Genomic DNA, 14,879 nt, shown 5'->3' on the forward strand with positions numbered 1-14,879 from the left:
TTTTTCATTTATTTTTATACCACGATACTCACCTGCAGACAGTTGCACTGCTTTCCCCGCCCACCGGCTGTCCTAGCTCCTGTGATTGGTTGCAGTAAACTGACACGCTGCCACTCAGGGTGGGGCACGTCTAACTGAAACCAATTACTCGCGCCAGGGGGCGGGGAAAGCAGTGAATATTCAATGAGGGTTAATTGTCGGCTTTGGAAGGGAAAGCGAAACCTGGTAGTAGCTTGCCGCCATGACAAATTTTCGGTGAGTACACTGCGCGCGCTCCTACCCAAATATCCCTTCTACCAACATTTTTAATCTTCGGATTCTGGTTCCCATAGACGTATATGGTACCAAATTGCGGACCGGATCTGGGTTTTTTAAAAAAATTTGCAGGGACCCGATGGTCCTGGTTTTCTGATAGTTCGCCCAACTCTAGTTGGGGTATATTGTTCTACTTTTCAGAGACAACTATACAAATATGGCCTTCATGGAAGAGTCATCAGAAGAAAACATCTCCTGCATCCTCACCATAAAATTCAGCGTAACAAGTATGCAAAAGAACATCTAAACAAGCCTGATTGATTTTGGAAATAAGGCGGGCTTTGCACACTATGACATCGCAGGTGCGATGTCGGTGGGGTCAAATTGAAAATGACGTACTTCCGGCATCGCATGCGACATCGTAGTGTGTAAAGGCTCGATGATACAATTAACGAGCCCAAAAGCGTCGTAATCGTATCATCAGTGCAGCGTCGGCGTAATCCATGATTACGCTGACGCGACGGTCCGATGTTGTTCCTCGCTCCTGCGGCAGCACACATCGCTGTGTGTGAAGCCGCAGGAGCGAGGAACATCTCTTACCGGCGTCACTGCGGCTTCCGTAGGATATGCGGAAGGAAGGAGGTGGGCGGGATGTTTACATCCCGCTCATCTCCGCCCCTCGGCTCCTATTGGCCACCTGCCGTGTGACATTGCAGTGACGCCATACGACCCGCCCCCTTAATAAGGAGGCGGGTTTCCGGCCAGAGCGACGGTCGCAGGACGGGTGAGTCCATGTGAAGCTGAATGTTCGCTACGGCAGTTATCACAAGGATATCGCAGCTGCGACGGGGGCGGGGACTATCGCGCTTGGCATCGCAGCATCGGCTTGCGATGTCGTAGTGTGCAAAGTGCCCCTAAGTCCTGTGGACTGATGAAGTTAAAATAGAACTCTTTGGCCACAATTATCAAAGCTATGTGTGGAGAAAAAAAGGACACAGAATTTCAGGAAAAGAATATCTCTCCAACCACTAAGCATGTGGGTGGATCAATCATGCTTTGGGGTTGTGTAGAAGCCAATGGCACCAGGAGCATTTCAATGGTAGAGGGAAGAATGGATGCAATGAAATTTCATCAAATTCTTGATGCAAACATAACACCATCTGTAAGAAAACTGAAGTTGAAAAGAGGATGGCTTCTACAAATGGATTCTGATCCTAAACACATGTCAAAATCCACAATAGACTACCTCAAAAGGCGCAAGCTGAAGGTTTTACAATGGCCCTCACAGTCCCTGATCTGAACATCATTGAAAATCTGTGGCTAGACCTCAAAAGAGCAGTGCATGCAAGAGGACCCGGGAATCTCACAGAACTGGAAGACTTTTCTAAGGAAGAATGGATGAAAATCCTTCAAACAAGAATTGAAACACTTTTGGCTGCTACAAAAAGCATTTACAAGCTGTGATTTATTGCTAGAAGGGAAGCTACTAGGTACTAACCATGCAGGGTGTCCAAACCTTTGCATCGGCCCATATACCTTTTTTGTTAATTTAAAAATGAAAATGATGAAAATAAAAACCTATTTTGCCTAAATTACAAAGGAAATGTGTCATCTTTAACTTTATACCTTTTAGAGATCATTTCATCGGCATCGATGGAATAAATGGCACTCTATAAATAAATATTAATAAATAAAAATCTTGCTTAACTGTTCACAATAACAGTAATTTTGACCATGGGTGCCCAAACGTTTGCATGCCACTGTACATGTGCCCCACATAGCCTCCTTAATACAGTTCATGAACATATGAAAAAAAATAAACCTACTCACCTCTCTCCCGTTCTCGGGTCGCTCTGTTGCACTAACGTTCCTCACAGCTGTCTCACACGCTGATTGGTATAACTTCCACCAATGTATTCACAGCTATCCGCATCCTGCAGATACCGGTGACATCAGGCAGCAGCGGCGGCCATTTTGAACCCTTTGGCGGTCTGGATCTGTGAGTGTCACGCTAGGTACGGGTTAGCACCAAGCGAACGGCGAAAAGGAAGGGATACCTGTGTCTAGGGTAGGAGGAGATGGTGACCCCTGACCAAATCTACCGCTGGTCTTTGGGGTCCTTCACCACCCTAGATAGGTTTCGCACCTATGCGCCGAACCGAATACCTGACCCTAGGTATCCCTAGTGCTGGACCCTAAATAAGGAATGTGTGGGATGAGCTCTTCATCAACCCCACTAAACATTAGAGCAGACACAAGGAGGACACACAGGGGAAAAAAATGAACTACTTATCCACAGATGACTTAAGGTAGAAGTTCAGCAAAGTTTCAGCAACGATACCTCAGATGAGTACAAGCCACCTGCTTGCAACCAGAGCTTGAATGAACTGAATAATATCACTAGCACAAGTCCAGGGAAAATGGGAGTATTTAAGCACCAAGATAATACTGATGATCAGCAGCTGAATGGAAAGAGAGCTTCACTGGCTCCATAAAGGGAAGAGATGAAAACACATCAGGAAAGCTACCTATACCAATGAATACTAAGAGCAGGAACAATAGAAAGTCAGGGAGCATTTTGTGCAGCCAAATACTGTGACCTTCTATTGCCAGAAACTACATGACTGTCTGTCACCCGTGATACACCCGTGACAGCAGGCTGGACTGAAACAGCCAAAGGGCCGCACTTTGTCCAGCCCTGCTATAGAGGATTCAGATATACCACATAAACGTATAGACGACTAATATAATCAGAAATGGTTTGTGTTTGAGCAGGAAAATAGGAAAATGTGTCCTAAACAAACCCACGTAAACTCGTGGATACACCATACAGAATACATGTGGACAATGCTAGGACACAACTGAACCTATGGCTCTGTTTGTAGATTGACGTCTTATGTCTTTGCATCTTACAGATTTCTGCCCACTGATTGAAAACCCAGAAGTGGACAAAGTACTTCATGGTAAGAGCCGTCAAAGTATGAGCACAAGCCCCCCGTACAGAGCGCTGAAGCCCTTGTTCTAAAGGGGTTTTCTGTTTGGGAATAAAAAGGGATCTTGACGATAGAACAATTATTCACAAACTCTCAAACTCTGTCCTTAAAAGTTTTCAACAGCTCCAAGAGGAATTCAATTTATCGTGTAACACCTTTTACCAACACTTACAAATCCGACATGCTCTCTTAGCTCAGTCGGGTCTGATGAATCTTAGCATACATCATCCCCTAATAGATAGTATTGCTTCTACAGCATACAAAGGGTTGATTTATACCATATATAAGTGTTTACTGTCATCCAAACGGGATAATCACCCCCTGACAGCTCAGGCTAAATGGAATTGTTTGTAGGCCCTATATCGGTGGAGCACGGGAGAGAGATTGTAGAACCTGTCCCCAAATGAGCTCCCTGTGAGGCCCAAAGGCTCTCAGCTATATTCAATTCACAGAGTATACGAAACACCAAGCTTTTTGTACAAGATACGATGCAAAATGCCCTATGTGTGGTATTGACGAGGCATATTTGATGCATATAATGTGGGAATGTAGACAGATAGGCCCATTTTGGAATGAGGCCATCTCCTTGATAGAAAGGGTGTATGGGGTGAAATTGTTATGAGATCCCTGGATATGTATATTGGGATCATTTCAAGATGGAGTGGAGGCCGACTTGTTAGTGACAAGAATGTTCGGGTGCACGGTACTAAAAACGAGCAGGTCGGACGCTCGGACGGGGGCGACTCGAGTATCGAGCACACTGGAAGACAATGGGAAACTCAAGCATTTTTTCGAAGGATCTTCCGGAAAAATACAAGTCCCCCATTGACTTCCATTATACTCGGTACTCAAGTGGAGCTTTCTGAGCATCAACTGCTCATTTCAAGTACTGAGCACCTAAGCATGGTAGTGCACGCTCATCACTAGTTACAAGTACTGAGCACCTGAGCATGGTAGTGCACGCTCATCACTAGTTACAAGTACAGAGCACCTGAGCATGGTAGTGTTGCACAGCTTCTAGCTTCCCAGGTGCAGAACAAAGTTCACAGAGCAGATTACATGGGATAACAAGCTCTTTACTTCTTGGAGCATGAGGTAACACTATGCACAGTCATTCAGCATTGCATAAGGAAGAGAAAGTGAAACTAGAAAGAAAAACTAAAGACTTTTTACAATTCAGTGAGTAAGGAAACTTTACACAACATTGCCATCTACTGTTAGATCAGTATAACGTCCTCCTTCACACAGTCAAAGAAGTCCTCATCTGTTGCATATACCAAAAGGTAGTGCCCGCTCATCACTAGTTACGAGTACCGAATACCTGAGCATGGTAGTGCCCGCTCATCATTAGTTACGAGTACCAAGCACCTGAATATGATAGTGCTCGCTCATCACTACTTACGAGTACCGAGCACCCGACCATGGTAGTGCTCGCTCATCACTACTTTCGAGTACCGAGCACCCGACCATGGTAGTGCTCGCTCAACACTATAACTCGTCCCTATTCATAGATCTCATGTATCTTATTTCAGGCGCGTAAACATCTTACATGTCACTGATTAGACACAACCTCCATCTATGAGACAACTACAGCAAAAGATTAATATAATCTGTTTGGAAAATGGTCGTCTATCATAAATGTAACCATTCTGGAGTATGGAATATGGAGTCCTTGGTTGGATACCCAATGGCTGCCCACGAATCTTCTAATTAGAGACAGACTATTTACGATGCTATCCCTTAATTGTTAGCCATCTTTTTTCCCTTCTTTAACAAATTTTATACTTCTTTATTCTAGAACTGCTCTGAAAATGGAAATGGTCCTCTGTGGAATTATGGGATTTGGGTTTAGGGTGGGCTAGGGAATTGGAGTTGTGATACTTTGTCTATGTTTTGTTCCATGGAATCATGTTATTCATGTTGTTTGAAAGATTGAAAATCTGTATATGGACTTTTTCCATAAAAATTATTTGATTTAAAAGAAATCTTTTCTTGAGAACATCATCCAAAAGCACATGGTATTGTGATCCCCCCCTTTTTTTTTTTTTAGAGGTTTTACTCCTGTATAATCTATATCAGATGGCATCATACAATGCCAACTGCTATGGTAACCTGGCAATTAATGATTCATTAATGCTCATATGCCTTTGACTGCCACTAGGGGGAGCTCATTGTATACAGCTTTTTATAGCTCCTGGAGTTCAGTTCTGAGTGTGATGAGTTTCGCCATAGTGGCTGCAACAGGGGTTATCCCCTTTTGGGAGACAATTATATTTTTTTACTTATATAATAATAATAATAATAATAATAATAATAATAATAATAATAATGAAACCCAATTGCATGAATGATTGTAACACTAAATACATTCAATGCATAAAAAAAAATAATTGTCTTCTTGACTGGTCAAGCCCTTAACTGTACGGCTGCCAAATCTCCAGCAATTTTTTTTACCTTCTCAAAATGTTTGCCAGAAACAAATATGATAAAAACGTGGGAATAATACTTTAATAACTTGGCCTCCGAGGACGAGTGAAGATGGAGTATTTACTGAGAACTTTCTATTATTTAAGTTTGAAATGCTTCTTCTAAGTAAAGTAATGACTTTGTCTTTTCTGGAACTGCTCTGAGGAGTCTTGTACTTCTTATCTTTACAGCCAATTCAATCTGTCTCAACATTAGATCTCTGTGTCAATCAGCGGCAGTAATAAGATTGTCTTCATCTGTTCTGTGCCAGAAAAATAGCGACATATAGTGAGGCTTTCATAAAAAAGAGCCGCAACAAGGAATAGAACTCTTAAAGGGGCGGCTACTGTTTAATTATCTTATTCTGCTTGACGATTGCCTGAAATTGGGGCCAATGCTAATGATTTAGCAGCAAGCTACTTTATGCATGAAACAAAAAAATTGGCATCCCAGTTGTGGCAGTGCCATAATAGGTGCATAAACTGTAGTCAGGCTCATTGTTAGGTTTGGGGAGGGGTCTTAGAAAGCAACAGTACTAAATGGGTATGGAGGTTGCTCAGGTGTAAGGTGTGTATGGAGGTTGCTCAGGCCCCCAAATTCAGAACAACCGTAAACATTGTGTTTTAATTCCACAACATGTGGAATAGTGAATGAAATCATCCATATTCACAAGAGAAGAGCGAATCTGACGAAATTCAAATTAAAATTGCTGGGAAAGAGTTAAAAACTATCTTATACTCGTCTTCTAATACTTCTCTCACTGTCGCTAATCTGTCTTCTGCTTCTTCTCATTCTGGGCCTCAGTTGCTAGATCCCACACAGTCACTTGGGGGGGCAATGCACATCATTGACACCCTATGTGATGGCGAAGGGCCTACTGGAGATGAGGTGCACTGAAGGCCCGAAGTGAGAAGAAAGCTGAAGAGTAGTGATCGCAGAACAAGGTGGTAACGCAACACTTATGGGAAGAGTCGAGAGGTGAGAGTAATATTTTAGTGTTTTTATAAGTAATTTTTGACCCTCAGAATACAGCAGAATGATAGTGAATTTTGGGGGAATTTCATAGCAAATTCAATTAGCTTAAAATCGATTTGCTTACTTCTAATATTTAACACCAAATGGTGTAATCCCTTCCTGAGTCGATATACACTGTGTGCAGAATTATTAGGCAAATGAGTATTTAGATCACATGATAATTTTTATACATGTTGTCCTACTCCAAGCTGTATAGGCTTGAGAGCCAACTACCAATTAAGTAAATCAGGTGATGTGCACCTCTGTAATGAGGAGGGGTGTGGTGTAATGACATCAACACCCTATATAAGGTGTGCTTAATTATTAGGCAACTTCCTTTCCTTTGGCAAAATGGATCAGAAGAGAGATTTGACAGGCTCTGAAAAGTCCAAAATTGTGAGATGTCTTGCAGAGGGATGCAGCAGTCTTGAAATTGCCAAACTTTTGAAGCATGATTACAGAACAATCAAGCGTTTCATGGCAAATAGCCAACAGGGTCGTAAGAAGCGTGCTGGGCAAAAGAGGCGCAAAATAACTGCCCATGAATTGAGGAAAATCAAGCGTGAAGCTGCCAAGATACCCTTTGCCACCAGTTTGGCCATATTTAAGAGCTGCAACGTTACTGGAGTATCAAAAAGCACAAGGTGTGCCATACTCAGGGGCATGGCCAAGGTAAGGAAGGCTGAAAAACGACCACCTTTGAACAAGAAACATAAGATGAAACGTCAAAGACTGGGCCAAAAAAATATCTTAAGACTGATTTTTCAAAGGTTTTATGGACTGATGAAATGAGAGTGACTCTTGATGGGCCAGATGGATGGGCCAGAGGCTGGATCAGTAAAGGGCAAAGAGCTCCACTCCGACTCAGACGCCAGCAAGGTGGAGGTGGGGCACTGGTATGGGCTGGTATCATCAAAGATGAACTTGTGGGACCTTTTTGGGTTGAGGATGGAGTGAAGCTCAACTCCCAGATCTACTGCCAGTTTCTGGAAGACAACTTCTTCAAGCAGTGGTAGAGGAAGAAGTCGGTATCGTTCAAGAAAAACATGATTTTCATGCAGGACAATGCTCCATCACATGCATCCAACTATACCACAGCGTGGCTGGCCAGTAAAGGTCTAAAAGAGGAAAAAATAATGACATGGCCCCCTTGTTCACCTGATCTGAACCCCATAGAGAACCAGTGGTCCCTCATAAAATGTAAGCTCTACAGGGATGGGAAACATACACCTCTTGGAACAGTGTCTGGGAGGCTGTGGTGGCTGCTGCACGCAATGTTGATCGTAAACAGATCAAGCAACTGACAGACTCTATGGATGATAGGCTGTTCAGTGTCATCATAAAGAAAGCTGGCTATATTGGTCACAAATTTTTTGGGGTTTTGTTTTTACATGTCAGAAATGTTTATTTCTAAATTTTGTGCAGTTTTATTGGTTTACCTGGTGAAAATAAACAAGTGAGATGGGAATATATTTGGTTTTTATTAAGTTGCCTAATAATTCTGCACAGTAATAGTTACCTGCAAAAACAAATATCCAAATCTAAGATAGACAAATCTAAAAAAAAAACACTCCAACTTCCAAAAATATTAAGCTTTGATATTTATGAGTATTTTGGGTTGATTGAGAACATAGTTGCTGATCAATAATGAAAAAAATCCTCTAAAATACAACTTGCCTAATAATTCTGCAATTCTGCACACTGTGTATATCACAGCTGAGTGTTTGTTACAGTTGTGTTTAATGTAGACTATACTTGTGCAAAGTGCTGTCTGTAGGCCACATCAGGCCCTTTGGCTATTCTGATCAGGATGTCCTCATGTAGACAGACCGAGCCACTGAGACTCACCTGGGGAAGGTGAGTACAGTGGGGTTTGTGTCTTTAGAATAACCTGAAGCTGAGAATTAAATGCTATTGAAAGGGAACAATCACTTTAAGGTCGGAGTCACACGATCGTAGATTCTCTCTTGTAAGAGATTCGGGCCGATTATGCCAATGACACTCCGATCAATCTCTGATCAGAGTGTCAGCATAGTGTGATCTTGGATGAGAGAATCTGAGCAAACTGTGAAGAGAAGATGGAGTCAAAATGTCTCCATTTTCTCCATTGTATGAGTCCGCAAAATGACTGTACATCAGTGTCAATGTCATCAGTGCAGTCTGTTGTTTTCTCCGCACCCATAGGCTTGAATGGATGAGTCTCCTCTTACTTCAGAGTCCAATCGCAGCATGCCACAAATGTTTTCTGTGATGGATTCTGTCAATGAAAAAAATTGGGCATCAACACTGCCCTACTGAATAACATTGGTCCAAGTGCTATCCTATATATCTATATCTATATGTATATATATATATATATAAAAATCAGATAGCACTCTTCCGTGTATACGGTGGTGTGAACGAGCCCTAAAGCTGAATGGCTGAATAAGCACAGCAGTTTTTCATTGATACATTGAATCCCTCTGATCTAGCTCTCATAGAATTGCTTGGACTGAATTTAATTTTAACAAATCATTAGCAAGCAGAGGTCTTGAAAATGAAGAAAGTAAAGAATCACTCCCAGAAAGCTTTTTATTGCCCAAATCTCAGAAATGTAGTGTGGTGTATTTGCAGTAATATTGTCATTGATTGCTGTCTTCCCTAGTTTTCAGCGCAGCTCTAGTCCTCTTTTCACTCATATTACAGCTAATACTGTATATGAGCCGGAAGTCTGCTGGTGTCGTGGGCGGAGGAGGGGACGCTGCGCTCTCCCACTGCTCGGGTCCGGCTGCCGCTGCTGCTGCGGCCGCTGCTGCTGCTCGGTGGTGGCTCGAGCGGTGGGCCGGATCCCGGGGACTCGAGCGGCGCTCCTCGCCTGTGAGTGAAAAGGGGGATTTGATTGATTGTGGGGATTTATTGTCCGTGACGCCACCCACGGCTGTGGTGATAATGGTGACACCACCGCTGCTCTGGACGGGGATCCCGGGAGCGGTGACAGGGAGCAGCTTTGTTGTTAGTTCTCCCCTCCGTGGGTAGGGGGTTGGTTGTCCCGGAGCCCGGTGATGGGGTAGGAATGGATGGCAGGCGGGTTAAGGGGCCTGGCGAGGTGCAGGGTCGCAGGGGCAGCGCTGTGCCGCACGGCACGATGGTACTCACTCAGCCCAATGATGAAGACACAGTTCTCGGTAAAACACTCGGCTGGATGGACGGGTCCCACAGACGGCTGCGGTGTTGTTTCTCCCGGCAGGTTGATGGTGACTGCCTTTCCCTGCACCTAAGTACGGTTGATGGTTCCGATGGGTTCCCACCGGTAACCCGCTCCCCAGCTTGGATATGGGCTGGAGAAGCCCCTCTTTGCCCGCAGGCTCTGGCCCTGAGAAACGGTTGCCTTGGCGGTGGCGGTGTCTCTCTCACTCGGTTGGACTGTTGCCTTCTGTCGGGACTTGACTGTTTGGAAACCCAGGAGGTCCCCTTCACTAACGGATTCGGCAAATTCACGGCGACTCCTAGCCTTGCCGGGGTCCGAAAAGCCCCTGCCAGTTGGTGCTGGCTTCTCTTTATGTACCGGTCCGGTACTGCCGGGCCACCGCCCGTCCACGGTCCTTACGGTAGACTCCAATCGACCACTCCTGCAGACGGTCACCACCGTCTGCCAACCTTGCTGGACGTGCCCGGGCTCCAACCCGGACACCTGCAGTAGCTCAGCACGCTTTTACTCTCTGCACTTAACTCTGCTCCGCACTCAAGCTCTGCCTGAGCTAAACTGACTACAGTTTCCTGCCTCCACGACTGTGAACTCCTCGGTGGGCGGGACCAACCGCCTGGCCCACCCCCTGGTGTGGACATCAGCCCCTGGAGGAAGGCAACAAGGGTTTTGTGTTCTGACTTCGGTGTGCCTGCTGGGAGTGTGGGGTGTGTTGGGTGTTGTGCTCTGTGGCCCCTGGCTTGTCCAGGGCGCCACATTCCCCCTTAGTTAAATGCAGACCGTCCGCGGGCTGCCCGTCCATCACCGGTTTTATTTTCACCAACTGAAAAAGATAGAAAACGGTAACAGACATACAATTATAATAACTTCTTCCCACATCGGGAGGTACTCTTACTTTAACGTTGCGTAACGGTTACGGCTTCCGCTCTCTCCCACCCAAGCAACCTGGCCCTGATGCTGCCCCTAAGCAAACAGGCAGCACCCCTTGACCCCAGTCCTGCACAAGTTGCCCGAGTGGGTTCTGTCCTTTTCAGGGGACCCACGTCCATGGGGAACCCCTGAAACCCCCAGAGGATTGCCACCGGAACCGGTGGTGGCTGGGCCCCAGCCTGCTCCACTGCGGGCCCTTCCTCCAATCTGCCTCTCCAGAGGCGGTAACGGTGAAAGCCATAAAACATTTTTTTATTTACATGCCACAAGTTTGTGGTTGCCCTGCTAGTTCTCGGGCCTGTTCATAAGGAGTCCCTTTTGCAAAATGGTGAAAGGGGGTCCCAACGGGGACCAGTTGCCGGCAACGACCGGTTTCAAATCAAGGTTGCAAATCAGGTGACTTTTTCATGGTATATTATTTTCTTATCTTTCATTTTCAAACTTTTCAAACTGCATTTTTAACACACAATGTTGGTGGTCCCAATGGGGGACAACTTTTAGGCGGAGGACCGCCGACTTCACTACGCACTTTCATCATCCTCCGACGGCCCTGGGTGGAAGAACACAGGTACCAGCCCCTCCAGCGCATAGCAGGCGCGACGGGGAAGGGCCGCCCGGTAGCCGTTATTTCCGCTCCGGGGAATGTAAGTGGCCTCCATGCCATCCAGGGCGATGACTCCTTCGTCCTCCTCTGAAACAGGCTCTGTGTCAGGACCGGAGTCACTATCATCCGACCCTGCGCCAGGCGGGTTGCCGCCAGCTGCCGCAGTCTCCGGGCTTGCCACTCTTCCGGCTACCGTTACGAGGGGATGCACGCCAGATGGACCAGCATCAGCGGGGTTGGCAGGGGCGGGGAAGACGGGGGCAACATGGGGGCCAGGGGTAGACCGGGTCCCTCAGCCGCAGTGGCCGGTCCCTCAGGGACACAGGGGCGTGGGTCACTCACCAGCTCCTCCATCATTGCTTCCATTCCTTACACCCGGGCAACCGCAGCTACCTCCTCCACCTCCGCGGTCCACTGCTCCATCAGCCTACATATCTGCCTCCGGTAGTGTCGGCAGATCCCTGCCGTTCGGGCCCTCAGCCATGCCGCTGTTCCGGGCACCGGCTCGGTAGCCTCCACATAGCTGGGTGGAGCGGACATTCTTTGCAGGGGTTAGCGGCTCGTGGGGTCCCGGCGTCCCTGTTCGTATAGCCGCGCTCACATGCGACCAGTCGCCATTTCGTCCCCCTTAGTCTCTTTCCTGCTCCTCCTCTATCGGGGCGGGGTTTAGGCCTTCACGCCTCCACTACTCGAGGAGACGCTCGAGCGGGAACTCTTCGCGCCCAAGATGGCAGCTTTTCAAATTTTCCGGCCGGACACCTCCGGCGGTCACACAAGGCGCACTTCCACCAATTGGTAGAACGATAGGATCCTGTTCGTGACGCCAAGTTGTCGCGGGCGGAGGAAGGGACGCTGCGCTCTCGGCAAATTCACGGCGACTCCTAGCCTTGCCGGGGTCCGAAAAGCCCCTGCCAGTTGGTGCTGGCTTCTCTTTATGTACCGGTCCGGTACCGCCGGGCCACCGCCCGTCCACGGTCCTTACGGTAGACTCCAATGGACCACTCCTGCAGACGGTCACCACCGTCTTCCAACCTTGCTGGACGTGCCCGGGCTCCAACCCGGACACCTGCAGTAGCTCAGCACGCTTTTACTCTCTGCACTTAACTCTCCGCACTCAAGCTCTGCCTGAGCTAAACTGACTACAGTTTCCTGCCTCCAGGACTGTGAACTCCTCGGTGGGCGAGACCAACCGCCTGGCCCACCCCCTGGTGTGGACATCAGCCCCTGGAGGAAGGCAACAAGGGTTTTGTGTTCTGACTTCGGTGTGCCTGCTGGGAGTGTGGGGTGTGTTGGGTGTTGTGCTCTGTGGCCCCTGGCTTGTCCAGGGCGCCACATTGGGAGTGCTTCTTTAAAGAGGTTGTCCACTACTGTAACATTGATGACCTTTCATTAGGAAAGGTCATCAATGTCTGATTGATGGGGGTGTGAAAGTCGACACCACTGCAGATCAGCTATTTTTGGTGTTGGCTGTGACAGGAACTGCACAATTTCGGAGCTGCACAGCTCCATCTACGGTATAGTGACCTCAACCAGGTACTGCAGATCTGCCCTCAATTGATATAAATAAGGGGCGGACATGTGGTACTCAGCAGTGGCACTATACAGTACAGTAGTAAACGAAGCTGTGCTGCTCTGTAATTGGGCAGTTCTGGCTGCCGCCAACACCAAGAACAGCTGATTGGCAGTGGTGCCAGGTGTCGTACCCCCATCGATTAAATCATCAATATTACAGTACTGGACAATCTCTTTAAACAGAAAATCTTAAATACCGGTACCTTTCCAAAAGTTTTTAGCTCTATTGACAGGTTTTTTTTTGTTTTTTTTCAAACCTACCAAGCTCACAAAGTTTGCGGACCTGCAAACTTTTAGGTAGGAATGTAGATTGAGAGCATTCAGAGGTACAGTCAGGGCCAAAAATATTTGGACAGTGACACAAGTTTTGTTATTTTAGCTGTTTACAAAAACATGTTCAGAAATACAATTATATATATATAATATGGGCTGAAAGTGCACACTCCCAGCTGCAATATGAGAGTTTTCACATCCAAATCGGAGAAAGGGTTTAGGAATCATAGCTCTGTAATGCATAGCCTCCTCTTTTTCAAGGGACCAAAAGTAATTGGACAAGGGACTCTAAGGGCTGCAATTAACTCTGAAGGCGTCTCCCTCGTTAACCTGTAATCAATGAAGTAGTTAAAAGGTCTGGGGTTGATTACAGGTGTGTGGTTTTGCATTTGGAAGCTGTTGCTGTGACCAGACAACATGCGGTCTAAGGAACTCTCAATTGAGGTGAAGCAGAACATCCTGAGGCTGAAAAAAAAAGAAAAAATCCATCAGAGAGATAGCAGACATGCTTGGAGTAGCAAAATCAACAGTCGGGTACATTCTGAGAAAAAATGAATTGACTGGTGAGCTTGGGAACTCAAAAAGGCGTGGGCGTCCACGGATGACAACAGTGGTGGATGATCGCCGCATACTTTCTTTGGTGAAGAAGAACCCGTTCACAACATCAACTGAAGTCCAGAACACTCTCAGGGAAGTAGGTGTATCTGTCTCTAAGTCAACAGTAAAGAGAAGACTCCATGAAAGTAAATACAAAGGGTTCACATCTAGATGCAAACCATTCCTCAATTCCAAAAATAGACAGGCCAGAGTTAAATTTGCTGAAAAACACCTCATGAAGCCAGCTCAGTTCTGGAAAAGTATTCTATGGACAGATGAGACAAAGATCAACCTATACCAGAATGATGGGAAGAAAAAAGTTTGGAGAAGAAAGGGAACGGCACATGATCCAAGGCACACCACATCCTCTGTAAAACATGGTGGAGGCAACGTGATGGCATGGGCATGCATGGCTTTCAATGGCACTGGGTCACTTGTGTTTATTGATGACATAAAAGCAGACAAGAGTAGCCGGATGAATTCTGAAGTGTACCGGGATATACTTTCAGCCCAGATTCAGCCAAATGCCGCAAAGTTGATCGGACGGCGCTTCATAGTACAGATGGACAATGACCCCAAGCATACAGCCAAAGCTACCCAGGAGTTCATGAGTGCAAAAAAGTGGAACATTCTGCAATGGCCAAGTCAATCACCAGATATTAACCCAATTGAGCATGCATTTCACTTGCTCAAATCCAGACTTAAGACGGAAAGACCCACAAACAAGCAAGACCTGAAGGCTGCGGCTGTAAAGGCCTGGCAAAGCATTAAGAAGGAGGAAACCCAGCGTTTGGTGATGTCCATGGGTTCCAGACTTAAGGCAGTGATTGCCTCCAAAGGATTTGCAACAAAATATTGAAAATAAAAATATTTTGTTTGGGTTTGGTTTATTTGTCCAATTACTTTTGACCTCCTAAAATGTGGAGTGTTTGTAAAGAAATGTGTACAATTCCTACAATTTCTATCAGATATTTTTGTTCAAACCTTCAAA

At 46.2% G+C, this 14,879-nt stretch overlaps 1 protein-coding gene across 1 annotated transcript in view; it reads left to right on the plus strand.

Annotated features, from left to right (window-relative positions):
• Positions 1-14,879, plus strand: part of COL20A1 (collagen type XX alpha 1 chain) — a 249,980-nt gene that overhangs the window by 74,575 nt on the left and 160,526 nt on the right. The window contains exon 20 of the mRNA XM_075350433.1: positions 3,171-3,218. Coding sequence (XP_075206548.1) covers positions 3,171-3,218 — 48 coding nt within the window. The remainder of the gene's footprint in view (positions 1-3,170; positions 3,219-14,879) is intronic.

This window comes from Anomaloglossus baeobatrachus, chromosome 5, assembly GCF_048569485.1.
Source record: "Anomaloglossus baeobatrachus isolate aAnoBae1 chromosome 5, aAnoBae1.hap1, whole genome shotgun sequence".
Lineage (NCBI taxonomy): Eukaryota > Metazoa > Chordata > Amphibia > Anura > Aromobatidae > Anomaloglossus > Anomaloglossus baeobatrachus.